At 46.9% G+C, this 22,303-nt stretch overlaps 2 protein-coding genes across 5 annotated transcripts in view; one reads left to right on the forward strand and one right to left on the reverse strand.

The window, feature by feature from the left end:
* The first annotated feature begins 1,896 nt into the window (after positions 1–1,896).
* SERPINA10 (serpin family A member 10) lies at positions 1,897–14,168 on the forward strand. Of its 2 annotated transcripts, none has more exons than XM_066276574.1 (5): positions 1,897–2,015; positions 4,931–5,666; positions 6,821–7,094; positions 8,636–8,786; positions 10,636–14,168. In XM_066276574.1, exons 1-5 carry the CDS (start codon positions 1,977–1,979, stop codon positions 10,825–10,827), a joined length of 1,392 nt encoding a protein of 463 aa, XP_066132671.1. In that variant the 5' UTR covers positions 1,897–1,976; the 3' UTR covers positions 10,828–14,168. The 2 variants fall into 2 exon arrangements, with proteins under 2 accessions (XP_066132671.1, XP_066132673.1); XM_066276576.1 differs by having other exon boundaries at positions 1,908–2,015; positions 4,935–5,666.
* A 598-nt stretch (positions 14,169–14,766) lies between these two features.
* Positions 14,767–22,303, reverse strand: part of PPP4R4 (protein phosphatase 4 regulatory subunit 4) — an 88,171-nt gene continuing 80,634 nt past the window's right edge. For all 3 annotated transcript variants that reach the window (XM_066276532.1, XM_066276530.1, XM_066276533.1), the window contains 2 exons: positions 18,306–18,453; positions 14,767–15,774 (listed from right to left, as the gene is read on the reverse strand). In XM_066276532.1, coding sequence (XP_066132629.1) covers positions 15,750–15,774; positions 18,306–18,453 — 173 coding nt within the window. In that variant the 3' untranslated portion in view covers positions 14,767–15,749. The remainder of the gene's footprint in view (positions 15,775–18,305; positions 18,454–22,303) is intronic.

A 22,303-nucleotide genomic window follows, 5' to 3' on the forward strand; every position in this document is an offset into this window, starting at 1 on the left:
TGATCGGACCCGCTGGGGGCAATGCAGGATCCCTGTCCTCCCTGTGGTAGGGGCTGATGGGACCTGCTGGGGGCAATGCAGGATCCCTGTCCTCCCTGTGGTAGGGGCTGATGGGACCCGCTGGGAGCAATGCAGGATCCCTGTCCTCCCTGTCAGGGGCTGATCCGACCCGCTGGGAGCAATGCCTGATTCCTGTCCTCCCTGAGAGCTGGGAGCCTCTGAGCCACACTTCGAGAGCCAGGGCCCACGCTTTAGAAACAGTGTTGCCCATCTCCTTCCTGCTTCCTGGGCGCTGCAGAGATTTCCGTGGCCCAGAAGCTGTTCCCGCCATTTTACAGAGGGGACTGCGAGCTCAGATAGGTTGGGTTCCGTGCCCCAGGTGTGGCAGCTAGGAATGACATGCCCCGGGGTTCGAGGCCAGGCTGTCTGACGGAACCCTCATGCTCTGTCCTGTACAACTCGCTGGCTTCCTTCTGAAGAACGATTTCTGAACGGCAGCAGTTTTAAGAGCTGTCCAGATGGTGAAATGCACTGCGATGACTTTGATGTCATCTCTGAAGCCCCAGTGACTGCTGCCGTGCCTCACAGCGTCCACACTCCTGCTTCCTCTCAAACATCTGGTAACGGTCACACGTCCCCAGCCTGCAGGAAGAAGCCCTGCCTCACCTGGCTCTGGTGCTGCCCCTCAGCTGCAGGGCACAGGTCGGCCAAAGCTGGCCCCGGTGCTGTCTGAACAGAGAACCCGGGGCCCAGCCCCACCGTCTGCGCTGTGACCCCTTAAGATAGGGCCTCCAGCTGCCCCAGAGGCACACTCTGGAAACTTGGTGGGCACTTCTGATTTTCGCAGACTTTTGGGGAGTGGAACTAGCATTTAATGAATGAGGGCCGGAGATGGCCAGATACACTGGGACACTCAGGACCTCCACCGGAATGAAGTGACGTGAATCAGAAATCAGATGTCTCACATCAAGCCCGTATGGGCAAAAAACCCATTCCTAAGTTATCTGAGCCTAGACCCTCCCAGTCCCACAGTTGTTTTATTTCATAGAAAAACACCATTTCTCCCCAAGGTTTTAATTCCCACGGAGTTTTCCATGAAGACAATGACCATATAAATGAGAGGAAGATTTTTTTTTTTTAATTTTACCAAACAACATGATTTACCATTACAGAAAACCACATGGCTGGCAGTAATTCCGATTGTAGTCCTAAACAACAGTTTTCTACACTATGTTTTCTAGTGTAGTTATGCCGGAGCGTTTACCTATTAAAAGAAACAGATACTTTATTTTTATTTCCCTTTCATATTCTAGGTAGAGCAGTATTTTGCTTTTTAAAAAATATTTGTGGATACACTAAATATAACTATAAATTTTACTTCAGGATAGTAAAAGGCACATGAAATATTTATATTATAAAAAGGGGGTCTAATAGGTCTGAGAATCTTTGTCGTAAAGGGTCTTCATCAGCCTTGACTTTGGGTCCTTAAGGATTCCAGGCTCCTGAGTTTGGCGAAGTAGCAAGTTGACCTTGAGATGACTTTGTATTGCTGCTCATAGCAATTTAGCTGTCTCTCCCTCCCCCTGGACTGAGAGTTCCTTGGGGGTCAGGGAAGCAGGTCTTACTCATCTCTGCCCCACCCCCACATGGTGCCCAGCCCTTGGTCGGGGACCCAGGAGGCCTCCCTTCTCGTGAGCTGTTCAGCGTCAGGAACAACTCCGTCCCAACAGGAGCTGGGTCTCATGAAGGCCGTTCCTGGAGTTGAGAAACAAGCTCTCCTGGAGAAATTCCACATTCAGGGTTGGAGGGGCAGCTGGGGAGTATGGGAAGCGTCTCTGTCTCTGCTTTTCCGGGAACACCAGCACCTCTGAGCAGGATGTTAATCAGTAATGGTCCCACGGGGCGCATACTTTGGAATAGCAAATATTTGCTGCAGGCTTTCGGCTACAAACCCCGACTTTCTGTCTTTGCCCTGAATGAAGGACCTTCCCAGGCACCTGAGGGGCCACTCAGCGGTAAGAGGCAGTGGATTGAAGGGATGCCTTCACAGTCTAGCCGGCGAGGGGTGGGAAATGACATTCTTGCCCTCTCCAGATGGGTTCTAAGGTGAGGGGTGGGAGTCGGCACAGTGCCTGTCCCTCACTCGAGGACCGAGGAGGGCAGTGCTGGCGGCAGAGGTGTGTTGTAGGCACAGGGGCTTCCTTTGCAGGGAGGAAAGACGACAAGGCTTTTAGATCCTGAGAGTTTGTGCCTCAACACTCAATATTCAAGCCACACTCAACATCCTAGCTTTCTTCCTGCCCTGGCGAGCGAGCAAGTCCCCCAGATCCAGGGCTGGGTGGGCAGCTCTCCAACTGCCCTCAGGGCTGAGAGCGGGGGGGGGGGGGGAGCTCTCCAACTGCCCTCAGGGCTGAGAAGCGGAGAGGGAGCTGTGGATTTCTTACCACTCGACTTCTATTTAGGATGATACATCCTTGGTGTGCGTGAGGGGACAGGGTGTGCCTGATGCGTGAGGGGACAGACTCTGCTCCAGTCAGCAGATAAACAGTGACCTCAGGGGCTCCGTGTGTCTGTCCAGTAGATGAACAGTGACCTCAGGGGCTCCGTGTGTCTGTCCAGTAGATGAACAGTGACCTCAGGGGCTCCGTGTGCCTGTCCAGTAGGCTGCATACAGGGGCCCCCGTGCATTGCCGGGCTGCCGCTCCAAACCTAAGACTTCGCCACCGGGAGGGGTGACATCTGTTTGGGTGCTGGGGTTGTCTCCTGACCACCGTCAGGGAGAAGGGATCTGAATCCAGGAGTATGCTTCCATGGGATTAATTTATTAACTTACAGAGCAGTGCTGAGTAGTGTATACAGGCATGCCCGAGAGACACTGTGGGCACTGACGCTCCAGACTGCAATTAAGTGAATATCGTAACAAAGCGATCACATGAATTTTCTGGTTTCCCAGTGCATATGTTATACTATACTGTAGTCTGTTAGATGTGTAATACTATTATGTCTAGCCTGACCAGGTGGTGGCGCAGTGGATAGAGTGTCAGACTGGGATGCGGAGGACCCAGGTTTGAAACCCCGAGGTCGCCAGCTTGAACGCGGGCTCATCTGGTTTGAGCAAAGCTCACCAGCTTGAGCTCAAGGTCATTGGCTCGAGCAAGGGGTTACTCGGTCTGCTGAAGGCCCGCGGTCAAGGCACATATGAGAAAGCAATCAGTGAACAACTAAGGTGTTGCAATGAAGAATTGATGCTTCTCATCTCTCTCCCTTCCTGTCTGTCTGTCCTTATCTGTCCCTCTCCCTGTCTCTGTCACACACACACACAAAAATACCGTTATGTCTAAAAAACAATATACATAGCTTAATTTAAAAAATACATTATTGCAAAAACAAACAAACAAACAAACAAAAAACCGCTAACCGTCACCTGAGCCTTCAGCAAGCCGCGATCTTTCTGCTGGGGAGGGTCTTGTCTTGACGTTGATGAAAACGCAGAATCTGCGAAGCCCAGTGAAACAAGGCCGCCTGTGTAATGAAGGCGTGAGCCAGGGGTCTGTTTGGATTTTGCAGGAGGTACTTACCCTGCATTTGCAATGCTGGAGTGAGCTACTGAACTCGGCCTTGACATTTAGAATTGCACAGGAGTCCCTAAACACTAACATTTAAGAAACACAGCAGAACTAGTTCATGGAGTAAGGTAGTGACTTCAGGCTGAATTCTCTTGTGCCATTTAGCATAAGCAAGAACAGTGCACTGAATCCTGGGGCCCGGTGTCATTTTATACTAGGCACAGAGAAGGACACAGCCCGCTGCATTGGGAACTTCACCCTGGTACCGCATTCTGCTACAGGTGGCCTGGTTCAGGATGAGGGTCTCTACTAATGAGAACTCCCATAAGGCTTGTAGCCTCCCCTGTCTGATGCCCACTGAGCTGACTGGTCCTGTCCCACATAGGCTCTTCTGGGGCGGTGGGCCCAGAAGAGAGTGAGGGTGCATCTCAGTGACCTGCCCAGCCAGTCTGTGGGTCACAGACACGGTGCTGTCAGCTGAACAGCAGGAGCTGAGCATGGGACTGTCAGGCGGTGGCCCAGCCCAGCCCTCTGGTGTTTATCCAGATGGGGAATGTGCAGGTGCTCAGGAATCGGGCTCTGTGCCGGGAGATGCGAAGGAGCCCAGGATGGTGGTAGGGGCCAGGACGGCTAGTGGGTGGGGCTTGGAGACCCACTGCTGGGACCAGAAGGCTGGCTCCCGGGGCAGTGAGAGTGAGGATGCACTTCCCAGGTCACTGCAAGGTGTAGACGAGGCCAGCGCAGGCCTCGTGGGGACCGGCTGGCTAGTCATTTCTGTGCTGAGTGCTCCAGGTCTGGTGAAGGAAGGAAGACTGGGATAGGTCTATGCGTTTGGGCCCCAAGGCTGTAGGAGAGGTGCAGGGGGCAAATTCTGATCAGGCAACCTCAGCACTGTCCCTTCTCCTGGTACCGATCGCTACCTGGACCCTCTAAGTTCCTACCCAAACGTGCCCCAGACCCAGGTCCCCCAAACCAACTTGACGGGCTGCTGCCGGGCCCAGCGACCGGGGCCATGATAAAAGCAGACCAGTAAAGGGTCTGTGAACCTTCTGCCCCCAGCCCAGCGCCGACCCATACCCAGTCAGGCCTGGGACCCCGACCATGTCCTCTTTAGTCCACGCTCTCGAGAGGAAGTGGGGTGAGTGGGAATGGTGGGGGAGGCTAGCTGGGTGATGGGACCCGGAAGCTCTGTAACCCCTTCGTGTTCCCAGTCTCCCCAAGGGAACTAACCTGCGTGAGCCGGAGCTAAGCCCTTACCACCCACACCCCAAAGGAAGGAAGGGAGTCACTGGGGGATTGTACCAGAGCACAGCGATGGGCTGCTATGCCAGGCATTAAAAACCTCTGCCCTCCTTTCTCCCGAGGAAGTCTTGCTGCCGACGAGAAGTGCTCCCTTGGCCTCCACAGCTGACCGGATGAAGGTGGTGCAGAGCCTCCTCCTGCCCTGCCTCCTGGCCGAGGTGTGGCTGGTGGCCGGCTTGGCCCCTGGTCCCCAGTCCCCAGAGCCCCTGCAGACCCCCAGTGCCCAGAATGGGAGCTCCCAGGGAGTGCAGGCCCCGGAGGAGGAACAGGCTGAGGACTCCTGGCTGATGGCCGGCGGGCGCCAGCTCTCTGCAGACACCTCCAACATGGGGTTCAACCTACTGCGGAAGATCTCCATGAGGCACGAAGGCAACGTGGTCTTCTCCCCGCTCGGCCTGTCCGTGGCCATGGCCGCCCTGATGCTGGGCATCCAGAGGCAGACCAGAGCCCAGCCGGAGAGCGGGCCCCGCCTGCAGACCCTGAACCAGACCAGGCCCGGGCACTGGCTCGGCCTCTTCCGGCAGCTCCGGGAGCGCCTCGCCCGCAGCCAGGAGCTGGGCCTCAGCCAGGGCAGTCTGGCCTTCCTCCAGGAGGATTTTGACGTCAAAGAGACCTTCCTCAATTTATCCAAGAGGTATTTCGATGAGTGTGTGACCATGAATTTTCGCAATGCCTCCCAAGCCAAAGGGCTCATGAATCATTACATTAACAAAGAGACGCAGGGGAAAATCCCCCAACTCTTTGATGAGATTAACCCTGACACCAAATTAATTCTTGTGGATTACATCTTGCTCAAAGGTATTTGGATCCTGTTCTGCTCTCCCGAAGCCGTGGGTCTTTGCGTCCGTCCCCTCCTTTCCTGTTGGGCCCTCGTGTGGTTAATGCCAGATGCTTTTCTGTGAAGTTCTCAGGTTCCACAGACAGACTGAAATGGGCACTGACCGTGCAGGATGTACCAGGCACAGTGCTGGGCGTGTTCATTTGAGGCCCTGGTGACCCACGTGCTTGGAGTCCTTAGTTTCCAAGCACATCTGGTCCTGACACAGTGAATCTTCTGGGTCATTAAAAGAAAAAGGCCAATGGTCTGAGATATTCAGGATTACATCTGCGGTCCTTCACTCTCTCCTTTTGTGAGCTGGGGCAAGCGACAAAGTCACTTGTCCTCAGATTTTTAATACAGAAAACGGGGCACTCCCACCAACTGGAGAGATGAAGAGAGGCTGAGGGAGGTTAGCTTGCTCAAGGTGACATGATGCCCGGCACAGGGCACGCTCAGTGAGGGACCCTAACACTCACGCAGGTCCTTCCCCTCCTGCCCCTCTTACGGGGCAGTGGACCTGTGTGGCCACTGCTGTAGCAGAAAGCTGACATGAGGGACTTCCAAAGTGCAGGAGGAGAATGCTTCCAGTTGGCCAGGCCACAGCCCCGGGCAGAGGTCTGGGAAGGAAGTCATGCTGCTGCACGCTGGTGGCCTCCCTTGGATTGTGTGGCTATTTGTCAGCAAAGGGCCCCTTCTCTCAGAGCCACCGTAAGCAGCGCTGGGTGGGGAGTGTCACCACATCTGCCCAGTGGACTCTGTTTGCACATGGGTGTGCACCCACGAGACAAAGGCGGAGAGAAGGCCCCTCGCGAAGGCAGGGGCAGGGAGAGGCCCAGCCTCTTCCAGGCAGGCGCTAGCCACAGGGAACGACTAGGAGACATGTCCTTGCTGCTGTGACCCCAGTAGGCCCACGGGTGTGTCTATGCTCTGCCAGCTGGGAGTGAGCCCACCACGGCTGATCTTTGGGGAATAATCTTTGCCTGCCTGAGTTGTGGTCAAAAGCAACTCATAAGAGACTGCTTTCACAGCTAGGGCAGGAAGTGGGGTAGGGTCCTGGCCCTCTGTGGCTTTAGCAAGGACGATGTTCCCTAGGCTGGTGGCTTCCACAGTGAGTCCTTTCTCGCCTGCTCAGGGAGATGGCTGACCCCTTTCAACCCTCTGCTCACCGAGGCGGACTCTTTCCACGTGAGCAAGTACAGCTCGGTTAAGGTCCCCATGATGTACAGGGCCGGCGACTTCGCCCACACCTTCGATAAGAATTTTCGTTGCCATGTCCTCAAACTGCCCTACCGAGGAAACGCCACCATGCTGGTGGTCCTCATGGAGAAAGTGGGTGACCACCTCGCCCTCGAAGACTACCTGACCGCAGACCTGGTGGACACGTGGCTGAGAAACATGAAAACCAGGTACAGCAGGTCCCCTTGCCCGATACAGGCTCAGCCTGCCATCTGGGCCAGCACCCACAACGGCCCCATGACTGAATGCCCGTCTAACCCCGGCGCGTGGGGCTGCACCTGTCCTGTGTCCTGCTCTCTCTGGCACCTGCCACTGTGCCCGGCTCACTCGGTCACTTGGCCGGCACTTACTAAGTTTCTCCTACGCCGGGCACTGTGACGCATGTGCGAGGGAGCCCTCGAGGACCTTACATTCTAGGGACGGGAGACAACTAGGTCAGAGTGCAGGGAAGGTGACGGTGACGGTGACGGCGGCCCCGGCAGGTGCAGGTGGACGTCGGGGCAGCCGTTGCTAAGGGGGTGGCAGTAAGCAAACCCCAAAGTGAAGCAGGATCACGTGGGTATCTGGCGGGCGACAAGTGCTACGGGCAGAAGTGCGACAGTTCGGGGCCGAGAGAGTGCCTGGTGGGTTTAAGGGACATCAGGGCATCCGGGGAGAAGAGGAGGTCTAAGAGCCAGGGGGCCAGGCACAGTCTCCCAGGGCCATGCTGTAGGCCCCAGACACGACTTGGGCTTCTCCTGCGGGTGGCGGGAAGCCGCGGGGGGCTTCGGGCAGAGAAGCAGCATGGTCTGACTCGCACCTGAAAGGGCCACGCAGCCCCGGTGCCGAGTAAGACTCCATGGGGGCGGGGGGAGGCCAGGAGACCGGTCAGGCGGTCACTGTAACCATCCAGACCAGGACGCTGCCCCTTGGGCTGGGGGGGCAGTGCGCCCCACATCCGTTAGGAGGCCGGAGGTGACAGGACTTGCTAAGGGACCGGAGGTGGGTGAGAGGGAGGAAGACTGGGGGGATAAAGCAAGCAAAAGGAAGTAATGTTAAACTCCTACCGTACAGCCGACATTGTTCTGGGTACTTGCGTCTCATTCAATCCTCTGAATGACCCTGGGAAACTGGTGCTGGTATTTGTGGCTCCACTTGACAGAATAAGAAATTGAGACTTCTTTAAAGACTAATTTAGTGACAATTATTCGTTTTCATGCCTTTTATTTTTGAGCCACAATGCATATAAAATAGATCACCTCGGCATTTCTCTGGCTACCAAGGGGTAGGGGGCGGGAAGTTCCTTTCACTCCCCTCTTGCTGCCCTGCCCCCAGACTCCTTTCCCCTGGGAGCCCGCGGTCTACGGAATCCAGACACTGACTGCAGCCGCTACCCTGGAGTCTGGGGTTTGGGTTGCTTTTTAAAACATAGGGAAATGGATTCAAAATGCAGTATTCTTCGCTAAAGAGATTGTGCATCATTGGCTCGGAGGTAAAACTGGTTCCGTGAAGCTGAACTTACCTGTATACAGTTGATGAGCAAGGGCTGCTTTCTCCAAGCTGGACCATTACAGAAGAACAGAGTGGGCTCCACGCACAGCCAACTGAGGGGGACGCGTTAATGGAAATCATCTCAGAGGAAGGAAGGAACGTGTGATCTGTTTAGTGTGCAGAGTCTCTGTGTGGCTTTTGTCTGCGTTTCACCATGATGTCACGTGTACTTGTACCACAGGAACATGGAAGTTTCCTTCCCAAAGTTCAAGTTAGATCAGAAGTATGAGATGCACGAATTGCTCAAGCAGATGGGAATCAGAAGAATCTTCTCACCCTGGGCCAGCCTGAGCGAACTCTCAGCGACCGCGAGAGATCTGAAAGTATCCAAGGTAAGCCGGGACCTGTACTAGGACCAAACCCTCAGCAGGAAATGGGGCCAAGACCAACAACTATTTTTGCAAATCATTTTAGTAGAAATTTAGATTTAAGTTCTAAAGGCTTGAAATAGTACCCAAGTTGGATGTTTTAAGAATTTTGAGCTACTTTATTAAATTATTAGTTCACCTAATTTAATTTCTCTTATGCAGAACTCTCTCTCTCTCTCTCTCTCTACTCTTCCACATGCTCAAGAAAAAATTTACCCCTGAAGAGAAACTGATTCACAGGTTCATTTAACACTTCATGAAATTGTACCACTTGCAAAATGCAAGAACCCCCCAGAGGTCCTCTGCTCAACTTCCCGCCCTTGTTGGAATCCCCTCTGTTCAAATCCCTACAAACCAGCCCTCCAGCTCCTTCCTTCCTTCTTGTTTTTCCTTCCTTCCTTCCTTCCTTCCTTCCTTCCTTCCTTCCTTCCTTCCTTCCTTCCTTTTTTTCTTTCCCTCCCTCCCTCCCTTCCTCCTTCCCTCCCTCCCTCCCTCCCTTTTGCTTTCAGTGACAAGAAACTCAATACTCCTTTGAAAAGCAGTCCAATCCACAAATGGATAAAATTGTATTTAGGCTTTTTTCATATATATATAACTGCTCACAAAAATTAGGGGATATTTATAGCTTCATATTCAGTTTGAAATATTCCCTAATTTTTGTGAGTAGTATATTTGACTTATAACTCCTGCCTAATTCATGCTCTTTGACCCTTGTTCTGTCTCTAAAGCTACTGAGCCTAAGGTTAGTCACATTCCCCAAGGAATCCCTTCAGCTCATCTGTGTTCTCCGTGGAAGCCCTACTGGCTTTGAGGGGAAGCAATCGCCTGTTGTTCAGAGCAGCTCAGCGCATTGCAGGGAACTGGTTAGCCTTCCTGGCCGGCTGACTAATGCCAGCGGTCACCAGTCATCATTACAACTGAGGAAATGTTCCATTAAAAATGGCATCCACCTAAGCTGGATGGTAAGGTCACCGTGGCCTGAAGTCAGGCCTTAGCACCTCAGGGAAGGTAAGACAAGTAGACGTGACAATCCTGCAGACCAGCACCTGAAAGAATTTCTGCTGCACACATGGGCAATTGCAGCAATGTGCTGTTCGACATTTTAAATTGCAAACCACTCACTATTCTCCTTCTGCTCCAGGAAATAAATTTTCACTCCAGGAAATCAGGGAATCTCCAGATGTTGTTACACTGATGTTTCCGTTATCCCCTCTTATAATAATTATAGTATATGGGTGTACCGCCCAGCTAGTATGAGGCTCCTGGACAGAAGGGCCCCCCAGTCATGACCGATGGCCCGAGGACAGGCACTCAGAGTTCAGGAAGACCTCACGGACCCCAGGACTTGTTCCAGGGACCCCTCAGAAAAGTACTGGGTGCTGGGGAGCCTGCAGAAGTCTAGCCACACCCCTGACCCCACCTTGCCAGCCAGAAATAAGGTCAGAGTAGTCAGGAGTTCCAGACAGCTTGAGAACCTTCTGGAGGAGCACCAGCTCCGCTCAAGAATCAGTGGCATGAAGTCCACGCTCAGAGAGTATTTGCTGATCTGTGGCACACGTGTGTGGACCAGCCAGCCAGAGTCCTTGCGTCCACACCCAAAACATGCTTCATATCTGGGTGGTTGGGGTCTCCTGGTATTGTCTTGAGCTTCCAAGGCAAGTTCCATACCTGTCCGCACGGAGGAGTCCTGTGCCACTAATTCCTAGGAGTGTGGCCCTGTGGGTAGGGCCATTGCAAAAACTGTCAAGGGGCTCAGTTAATCCCCTCTTCTCCACTGCCGCCCTCTGGTCCTCCCCTCTACTTCCTGTCCCAGGTTTTACAGAGAGCAGCGATTGAGGTTGATGAGAAAGGAACCGAGGCCATGGCGGGAACTGTCTCGGAGATCACCGCTTACTCCATGCCTCCCGTCATCAGAGTAGACCGGCCGTTTCACTTCATGATCTACGAAGAAACCTCTGGGATGCTTCTATTTCTGGGCAGGGTAGTGAATCCAACTGTCCTATGATTTATGACAGGCCAGAGTCCTCGGTGCACAGGAGACACTGAATGTGGGGCATGGGAACCCATACTGGATGCTGGCTCGGGGGGCAGGAGACAGTGGCCCTGTCCTCTGCTAGTCTGAGCCATTCTTAGACAAACCTGAGTATTAAATTCAAACTAATTTTAAGATGTTTGTCCAATCTGTTTGGTAGTTTAAACCTGTTACTAAGAGCCTTCATTGTTGACTAAAGACAAGCCTGGTAGCCTATCTTTACCTTTCGCTGTTACTCATGTATTGCGGGACTTAAAAAAAAAAAAGGTAGACCAGGACACTGTTTCCAGAGGAAGGCTTTGGGAGGAAGACACGCTGACCTTCTCCATGAGCCATGTGCTTTACGCTCTTTACTGCCCTCTGGAGCAAAGAAAGTGTTTTCTTGCCCTCTATTATAGATCACTTCTTGCTAACGACAATCAGAACAACATGGCGGTAGTCGGCCCTGACCGCAGCTGCCTCAGTGTGGCCCATCTACTCCGGGGCATGTTCAACCAGGCACCCACTGAGACACAGGTCACCAAGTTCAAAACCTTCATTTTGCAAAGGGCAGAGACAGGGTCATATTACTTCCACGGGCCCCCAGACACTTTGGGGGTCATTCTTCCATAAAAAATACAGATGTCTTTATTGAAAGTTGTATGTTATGACTTCACTGACATAATAATGCATATATTGAATAGTATGGGTTATATCTGTCTTTATAGCAGTGCCGTCAAAGGAAGTAACTTGTTTATTGCAAGAGGTTAAACATGTTCCTGGGCCTCAGACACTGTGCCCACTGCACACAATGGACAAGCCACACAGGACATCTCAGATGAAGGCAAGCACTTGCTCAACGCCACCCATGTGGTGATGGCAGGGTCTCCAGACTCCAGGCTCCAACCCATTTCACTTTTCCTTCTTTTACTCTAAACCATCTGGTGAGGTCCAAACAAACAGGATGCATGTGCCCACTTCTCACCAACTGCAGGCACACAGAATAGGAGCGTGGGCCCGGGAGCCCGCTGCGGGCACACAGAATAGGAGTGTGGGCCCGGGTGCCCCCTGTCGGCACATGGAATAGAAGCGTGGGCCCGGGTGCCCCCTGTCGGCACATGGAATAGAAGCGTGGGCCTGGGTGCCCCCTGTCGGCACATGGAATAGAAGCGTGGGCCTGGGTGCCCCCTGGCGGCACACGGAATAGTAGCATGGGCCCGGGTGCCCCCTGACGGCACATGGAATAGAAGTGTGGGCCCGGGAGCCCGCTGTGGGCATACAGAATAGAAGCGTGGGCCTGGGTGCCCCCTGTCGGCACATGGAATAGAAGCGTGGGCCTGGGCGCCCCCTGTGGGCATATGGAATAGAAGCGTGGGCCCGGGTGCCCCCTGTGGGCACACGGAATAGAAGCGTGGGCCCAGGCGCCCGCTGCAGGCACACGGAATAGAAGCGTGGGCCCAGGTGCCCCCTGACGGCACACGGAATAGAAGCGTGGGCCCGGGTGCCCCCTGACGGCACACGGAATAGTAGCGTGGGCCCGGGTGCCCCCTGACGGCACACAGAATAGTAGCGTGGGTCTGGGCACCTGCTCCAGGCACACGGAATAGAAGCATGAACTCCATGCCAAGGTTAAAAGGAAAACAGCAAATACACCTGAAACTTGCCTAGGCAGTCATTTACTGTCACAAAGACAAGAAAATATTTTAGGAGTAAATTATGAGACTCCTAAATAGAGCTGACTAATCTTAGAGTGCCAGCTGTGTTAACTAAATGCCTCGTTGCATTTCTATCTGTCTGATATCCAATTTTACACCTAAAATTAACTTACTGAGTAGTCATCTTAACCGTTAATACAAATCGGAGTAACGTGTGTCCCATTATCCAGGGCGCTGGCTCACACCTGGGGAGGGCGAGGCAGTCCTGGGGCCTAGGAAGAGGGCAGAAACAGAGGACTGCTCCAGCTGGACTCCTCAGGGCCTTGTTAGTACTCGATCAATCAGGTTTACTTATGGAAAAATACTAAAAAGAGAAATAAAAGAGGCTCAATCAAATTACCCACCTTTAGGAGATGAAATTTAGAAAAAAAAAAGTCTATGAAAACATAATATCCTCTGAAATAGAGCTGGCCAAACCCAGTTATGAAAAGGTTCGTTATTATTGAAGGATTCGTAACACACAAAGCGAACTCTGCTCTCCCCTCCCACATGCCCTGCAAAACGGGAATGGCACAACGACTACACCTAACACAATGCTCCCTGAGGCAGAAAACGGCCCTGTTCTCTATTTAAGAAAAAGAATTTAATACCCCCACATATGCTTGAAGAAGCCCCTAAGACACTAAGTTGTCAGGTTAGAGACACAGACCAATGTAAAGTGCAATTAATGATACAAAAAAGTTCAAGGTTTCGACTAAGGGGAGAAATCTGAACATCATTATAACAAAGCTTCACTGTATTTAATTGTCAGGTTTTAAAAACTGTTCCTACACAGACAGATAGACACCCACATATAGACACTGTCTCTCACACATGCTATAATAATTGAGAACAGATTATTGAATCAATCTAATTCCTTTATCTTCACTGTAAAACTCCTACTCAAGCTGAAGAATCTGTTCATTTCAATTCAAACATTTCACGTTTGCCTATTTAACTGCAAATAGACCCGGCCCTTCCAGAGTAAGGTGTCTGCACTCAGGAAGTCAAATAATGGAAGTGATTTTCAAATGCATATGAGGTTGTGGAAGAAAATTTCTACATGCTCTTTATTTTACCTCTATGAAGTAAAATCCTTTTAAGCCTTCTCTATTCCTGCTATTAAAATTGAGTTTTTTGCTTGTAGTGCTAATCTGTGAAATTCTAGAACCTACCCTTAAGAACACAAGTTTCCATAATTACCAAACAGATGAAGGCGCTGTTTTGTTTCTCTGCAGTTACGGGAGGAGATCTTTCTCTGTCACACAGGTTTACAGGAACTATTTGGTAAGTCAGGCAATGAAGGTCTTTCACAAAAGCATCAGTCTCGTTTCCTGTGCAAATCTACATATGTGTGGATATTCATAATTGTCATCAATTTGTTTTTTGCTGTTTTTATATATCTGGTTTTGGAAATATATATAATTTTAACAAGTATTTCAACGATTTTTAACATTATCATGTTCTTAAAAAAAATCTTCCAAGCATAATTTTGATCAACTGTCATAACTGACAACTCGGTGCCTTGGAATAAGACTGCGGCTGACTTCTGCAAATTCCAGAATTGTATGCACAGTGGTGACTTTTCTGTCAAATCGCTTCCCTCTTCTCTCACATGCATAATGGAAATAAAAGTGCCTAACTCTGCTACACTCATCATTAAACAAATAAAGTGAAATGCTCCGTTTTATTTAAAATAAAGTCAATGCTGATTATGAATCCAAGTGCTGGGAAAACTGATGTCACTCCGATGTCCCATTTAGGCACAAAGACTCTGTACCAGAACACGTGTTCAATTCCATGTCAGTGATGCTGGCAAGAGACATCATTAAAATAGTTGAAGGAAATCCACAAAGAATGTATTAAACCGGCCGCATGGTCAAGCTTTTCTCCCTACTCAATTTGTAAGTACTGACAAAAGAGTAGTTGAACAATTTCATTAATGTGATTATCCTTAAATGAGAGATACTAAGAGAATCACTGAAAATAGCCCAAACGAGGCCAACTGTAAGAAAAGGGGGAAAATATTGATAGCATGAGAGTTCCACACTAAACAACTGTTCCTGAGTAATTTATAGTTGATGTTGGTGTGTTTTTGTTAGTACTTAAAAATGAACTGTCTTACTCTTTAATCATAGAATAAAAAACTGCAGAAAGGTATTTAAAACTTTTTTCACAAACACAGGTATCTCATCAACCTATGTTTTATTTGGAGTAAATTCACTATTCATTATTCCACATTATAAAAAGTAACCACACACGCATAAGCATTCACAAATTAGATCATCTTTATCATACATCAATATATTTTAAAAAACAAATATTTTCTAATATCAATATAGTTGTATGCTGATTGCATTTTGAAATAGAGAAGCTGACAATAGCTTCATACAGTATATCTCAAGAACTGACATTTTAAAATTAGTAACATATATGTTCCACAGGCAAATTCTGATGAAAATCTTAGCATCAGTACAAATAAATGCTGTTGACATAGCGTAAGCATGATAGCTTGGAATAACAGCTCATTCAAACTAGATTCATCATTTTTAATTAAATAAAGACAAACATTCTAAAATGTAAACAAAGTATAAAATAAATTTTTCTAGGAAAGAAAGGAAATCATCAATCTATTATTTTTAAGGTAGTTGTGGCTAAAAGTTATCAGAAATCTCTGTGGAATTTTCATTGCCAAATGTAAATTTCAGATTACCCGGGTACAACATGTTGTCACCACAGTGCAGACAGCTGTTTGTCCCCTTTTCGGCGTGACTTTTCAATTGGACTTGGAGATTGGTGAGGAACTGCAATGTCTTTCTTATCCTGTGTCCCCTCCCAGTGACGCGCTCTAGGGCAATGTCAGTGACACGGCTCTCACACAGCTTTGCGGTGCTAAAGCTCGAGCGCAGGGAGGTGGAGGGTCCTGCACAAATAAACGCGCTGTCTCTTCAGCAGTAGGAACGGCTCCGACTGAAGTTGCTTTTCGTTACACTTCACTATGACATTGGGATTCTGGAGTCACATTATTACTCAAGAAATATATATTCTACCTCCTAGGGATTCTAATTTCAAATATGGACCTCTTAGCAACATCAGCTGCCATAATGGATCTCATTCCAGTGAGTAAAAAAAAAAGAAGCCCCAGCCATTGCTTTAAGCTTTGTCCATCAATCATATTATCTCCAGTTGTCTTTGTTTGGTCTCCTTCATCAAGCAGATGATTTACGGGTTGGATTTTCTGGATTTTCTTTGACAAAAAGGAAGAAGGAAAGAGAGAGAGAGGGAGGGAGAAAGAGAGAGAGAGGAAAGGAGGGAGGGATTGAAGGAGGAAGGGTAGCAGGTGGAAGAGAAGAAAGAGAAAGGAAGAGAAGAAAGGAAAGAGAAAGGAGAGAGGAAAGAAGAGAGGAAAAAACAAAACATGAAAAATTTTATCCGTAAAATGTTTACAAAGTAAATAAAGACATATAGATAGAATCAACTTTGAACAAATCTAATATATGAGAATTCTGGTTAAGTGAAAAAAATTACACATTAAATATTACTTGGAATTACCTTTAATTTCCAAATCCTGTGTGTACGTAACATAGTAGTCAATTCAATTCATACAATGTTTCCTAAATTTTTTATTTTGTATAATCATAACAGAAATTAATGCAGCTTAAATTTGTCAATTATTTAGCCTTAAAAGACTATGCATTCCCATACCTCCTTTAAGACACTGGTGTGTGTCACCTCTATGATACTAAAAAGTGGGAAAATGTATTGCATAGACTTTTGCTGAGCAGCAAAAATGGATAATTAATATTTTCTGAAATCACTTCTAGGCTTATTTCAAGTAGAAAAGAATATATTTACACTTGGATATAATATGGTGCTGAACCGTGGATACTGCATCACAGAAATGTAAAGAAACATAAGCACACTGACCACCTGTTCCGGCTATGTGCAGTGTGCATTCATGACAAAGACTAGATTGGAAGCACATTCTATAGAGATTAAGTTATGGATGTGCAGATCGAGTCACATGTTAAAAAGCTTCTGTAATACCAATATCCCTCCTCCTTCAGAATATTCAGAACATAAGAAGCAAATGATGTGTTTTGTTAGCAGAAGTTTCTAGATGCATTTTTAAACAATTATACATGTAATTGATCATATAATTATTAGAATAATTATATATTATATCTACTATATCTACTATATTATATATTATATCTATATAGAGAAAATTCCATCTATAAACAGGAAAAGCATGCTCAACAATGGAAGAGCAGATGAAGATAGTCATCTGGAATAAAGGAGAGTTATATAAATATACAAAGTTTTAATGGTCTTTATTTTTTAAAAGTGCCTGGCATTTAGAAAAATTAGTTGAGAAAAGAATGAACTACATTCTGATGTTATTAATATAAGAATTCCAGGGCAATCTTCTGAGAGGAGGAGGGTCAGAGTGACAGAGAGGACAGATCTCACAATGCCAGAATATGAAAGCACCTTAGAACAAACCAGGAGTCACCCCTGTCATTTTCCTGATGAGTCGAGGCCCAGAGTGCTGAGCAAACGTCCACAGCCACTTAGCTGCCGCTGGAACCTGGCACAGGGCACAGGGCTCCAGCTCCGTGCTCTTTACAGACCATGACCTTGTCTGGCTCTAATTTCACGACTTTTAAATGGATCATCCACAGTATAAACATTAGAGCAAGTGTATCAAAGAGCATTCCCTGTAAATAAAAGTGTCCTCTGTATTAACACTACTAATCTGTAATACAGTATTATTTTTTCTACTTATTACTTTTTTCTATGATATATAGTCCTACTCTTTCCTTGAACTCTTTTCCATAAATTTGTTTCTAAGTTTTGAATGAATCTTAAATACACTTATATTTGTACATACTAATGACCAATTAAAAACTTAGAATCAGTTACAATATAGCTCAGTTCCTAAAGGGACACCAGCATGGAGTTTCCACTAAAAGATGCATGTCAGAAACTTTATTAGAAAATAGTCATGAATTAAGTGACATATGTCTAAAGGAAAATCTGAATGCTATTTAAATTCCATTTTAATCAGAAGATTCAGGTGTCCCGTAGAAAAGAGTAAACCTTTAAGTCTATTTTGGGCAGTCTGGATGAATCACTTCTCCTGTGATATGACCTTTAATCATGGTGATTCTTATGGGACCACCCTCTTCAATGTTTAAACTAAAAGAAACAAAGACTTCAACAATTCAAACAAGATACCAGCAGCACATAAAAAGGAACCACGGGGGGGATGGAGAACAGAGGTCCTTTATAATCTCAACTTTAAGGACAAGTATGTCTGCAGAAGGCTCCAGCTTCCTGACCCACAGCTCTGGACTCTATGCTGCCGAAGATTTCTTAAGTGGAAGCAGCAGTGCCCATCTTTCTGAGCACGGGCCGATGAAGCACTGTCCACTTACGCTAGCTCTTCTAAGGGATGCAAATATACCCAGTGTCTTCTCATATAAAGTTCCTGAAAGTAAACACCTCACAAAAACAATTTTAAAACCTCGGATATTAGTGGGAGCCATTTAAAGTTTCTTGTTGATTCCCTAAGGTTGCCCTGTCTTTGTCATATACAGATCATCTTATTCAAAGTATTAAACGTAACACAGGCACATGCGCTAATAATCCCCTTTAATTTAGAACATTTCCTCGTTACAGACATTTTCTGTTCTTTGGAAATAGTGGGAAGGAGAGTGCACCGCGGAGAAGAGTAGGATAATACACGTAGGAGTACATCGCTGCGTTACTTACAAGGTGGCCTTACGTGGCTGCATATCTTTACTTCCACTGCTCTTTGGATCAACCGAGGTACCCGTCCCGCGGGAGGTGCTGGGGAGGGGAGCATTAGGAGAAAAGGACGCTGGGAGACTGCTGGCATTACGAGTCCGGAACGAGTCATCTGAAAGCAACACGTGCAGAGTCAGACACACTGAATATACGAAGAAAGATGGGAACCTGAGAGAAAAAGGTTAATGGTAGCTGGCATTTTTTCTTTGTAAATAAATTTATTAGGATATAACTTATACATAATAAACTGCAGGAATTTAAGGATTTGTCATATGTACACACTCATGAAGCCGTCACCGCAAGCAGAAGTGAACACACACTCACTATCAAATGTCTCCTCCGGCCCCCTTGTAATGCCTCTCCGTTCCCCACCCCCAGGCAACCACAGATCTGCCTGTCACTAGAGATTAGTTTGCATTTTCTAGAACTTTATGTAAACGGAACCATACGATATGTCCTCTTCTTTTGTCTGGCTTCTTTCAGGCAGCAGTTATGTTGAGGTTCATGCATGTTGCTGCTATGTATATCAATACTTCATTCCTTTCTATTGCTGACTGGTCTTCCATTGTATGGATGTGTCAAAATTTGTTTATCCTTCTCCTATTGATGAGATATTTGAGTTTTCTCCAGGTTTTGACTATTACAAATAAAGCTGCTATGAACAATCATGTATAAGACCGTGTGTTCAGTAACAATCCAGGAGCGTCATTTCTGGATCACCTAGGAAGTGTACACTGAACTTCATAAGGAGCTGCCAATGTGTTGTCCGAAGCAGTAGTGGTACCACTCTGATTCCCCGCCACACCGACAGTTCTGGAGTGCTCTGCATCCTCACACACCCTCCCATCCTGAGCCACTCCTCGCACACCCTCCCATCCTGAGCCTTTAGCCGGGCATTCTAGGGGCTGTGAAGTGCCCTCAACTCGGGTTTTCTTCTCACTGCTCTTAATTTGCATTTCTCTGATGATTACTGGTATCTCTTCATGTTACTTATTTGCATAACTTCTTTTGTGAAATGCATGTTCAATGCTTTTTGCCATTTTAAAATTAGTTGCCTAATTAGTCTTAAAGATTTCTTTGTATATTCTGGTTCCAAGTCTTTTTGTCAGGCATATGTAATATGAATATTTTCTCCCAATCTGTGTCCTGCTATTTATATTTTTATGATTTATATCAAAGCACAGAAATTTTTAAATTTTGATGAAGTCCAATATGTTAATTTTTTCTTTTATGGTTTGGAGAAATCTTTGTCTATTTCAAAATTCCAATGACTTCTGTCTGTATTTTCAGAAATAAAATCTTAATAATTAAAAGTTTTAACTTATATGCTTAAATTGACACACATTTTGAGTTAATTTTGTGTATAGTGCAAGATAAAAGCTAAGGTTCAGTTTTTTATGTTTTTTTAAATTTTTATTTATTTATTCATTTTAGAGAAGAGAGAGTGAGAGTGAGAGAGAGAAAGGAGGAGGAGCAAGAAGCATCAACTCCCATATGTGCCTTGACCAGGCAAGCCCAGGGTTTTGAACTGGTGACCTCAGCGCCCCAGGTCAACACTTTATCCACTGCGCCACCACAGGTCAGGCTAATGTTTTTTTTTAAATATGGACATCCAATTATTCTAGCATCCCTTCTGAAAAATACTATCCCATCACCATTGATCACACGTGTTGATGTAGGCTACACGGTCTTGATTCCTGGAACTAAAATAAAATAATTTAGGTTTCCTAATAAAGTTTTCTTTATCAAAACAGTTTTGGCTATCCTCATTTCTGTGCATTTCACTATTGATGTTAGAATCAGCTTACAAACGTCTACAAAAAGACTGCTAGACTTCTGATCAGGATTGCACTGAACCTCTGGATCAATTTTAAAAGAACTGACATCATAACAACACGAAGACTTCCAAACCATAAACATGGTCTACCTCTCTGTTGTCAGGGTCCAAGACAGGCCACCTCAAAATATCCCACCATGGCATATCGATCACTTTGAATTGAAGCTACTTGACAAGCAGCCCGGGCCAGAATGGCACCGTGACCCTGCTGTCTCCATGACTATAGGAAATACACGTCCCATGTGAAAGGTGTCCTCCCCACAGCTGAACAGCCTTTACCACTAAAATGAACAACTCTAGCCAAAGAGTCTGTATAAGCAAGCCTTACTGTCCTTTGTTTTAAATTTACTATCCTGTTTAAATTCCTTACTAATAAATGCCCAAACCTCGCTTATATTCCTTTCTAATGAGCCCCACCATTTTTTCCCCTCCTTCTATCGATTTCTTCATAAATTTATTGTTTTTTGTCTAAAAAATATTAAAAGGTGCCTGGTTGATCGTTTCTCTTATGATCCGAGTATCATACTGTGACTCCTATGAACATGTATTAAGTTAGTTTGTCTGCTGCCAACCTAGCCTTATGTCAGTGCCATTAATTTATTATCAGCCCAGCTGTAAGAATTAAAGAAGGGGTCTCCCCTGCCCCAATACCACTTGTTTAGGTCCACCTTCATTTCTTTCAGCGACATTTTAAAGTCTTTAGTGTACATTTACCACAATTTTTCAGAATTTATCCCTGAGCACTTAACATTTTGAAGTTATTATTTTAAGTGTTATTTTTAAAATAGACTTTATTTTTTTAAGTTCTCCATTTACAGAAATATTGAGAAGACAGTAGAAAGATGTCCCGCTTACCCCGGCCCAGTTTCCCTCCTACTGATAAGGCCTTCCAGCAGTGCGCCACACTTGTTACGGATACTGAGCCAACAGTGACACCTTATCGAGTCAAATCCATGTGTGCTCAGACTGCCTTAGCTGTCACCTGATGTCTGTCCCAGGGTACCCTCCACAATACCACATTCCTTGTCCTCGGACTCTCCTTGGCTGTGGAAGTGTCTCAGCCTTTCCTCGTCTTCGGTGACTTTAAATAACATTTTTGAGGGGGTACCGGTCAAATCTTTTGTAGGATGCCCGACTACGGCATTTTTCTGATGCTTCTCTTACATCAGACTAGGGTCTCAGGGAGGACGACAAGGAAAAGTGCTATTTTCCTCGCATCTATCAAGGGTGCACACTAGGGTATACTGTTACCACGTTTTATTTTACTGCTTCATGACAGATGACTGGAAATGGGATTCTTTTTTAGTCATAAACCATTTAAAAAATCTAGGCCTCTTGATGAACTTTACCAAACTGCTTTCCAAAAGGATCCCACTGATTTTCACACTCACTCACAATGGACAGTCTACAATCTGTTTCCCTGAATCCTTACTAGCCTCTCCTCACATTCTCCGCCCCCGTCGGCTGTACCCACATAGCCTCGGAATGCTGTCACTGAAGACAGGCAAAAGTCACCAGACAGTCAAGGATGAGTCCATGTTAAGGAAAAAGTATTCCGTAGACCAGCCGAGCTATGACTTTGATCTTTCCTTCCAGTTTATGTAACACTACTCCCCCTTCCAGCCTGCATGCTCCAAACCAGCCTGCTGTTGCTCCTCAGGACACCAGCACTCAGCCTTTGCATATGACAGGGGCTCTGCAGGGGAGTTATTCCACACCACCCTCTGCCTGCCAGGCTCCTAGCACAACTCCCCGTGCATCTCTGCATCTCGCAGGACACAACCATCTTGCAGCCTGTCTTAACAACCATCTTGCAGCCTGTCTTAAGGGCCGCACGTAGATAAAAATCTCTTATCTAGGTGAACACTTCACACATCTGTTCAGAACCATTTCGCTTCCATTTTCTCTTTGTACCTCTATGTGTCATTGTTTAGTGACTTTCTCCTCAGTCTTCACTTCCTTAAGCAATCAATATAAGGAATAGGCACATTTTTCTAACCAAGAAACTTGGGAGATATTTCATTCAACCTACATTCCTGTCTCCAAAATAATTTTGAACCCTTAAGATAAAATCTATTTCAAATATTGCTCATTTAAAGACAATCTTATTTTATTGTATTTAGCA

The sequence above is a fragment of the Saccopteryx bilineata genome, chromosome 4 (assembly GCF_036850765.1).
Source record: "Saccopteryx bilineata isolate mSacBil1 chromosome 4, mSacBil1_pri_phased_curated, whole genome shotgun sequence".
Classification (NCBI taxonomy): domain Eukaryota; kingdom Metazoa; phylum Chordata; class Mammalia; order Chiroptera; family Emballonuridae; genus Saccopteryx; species Saccopteryx bilineata.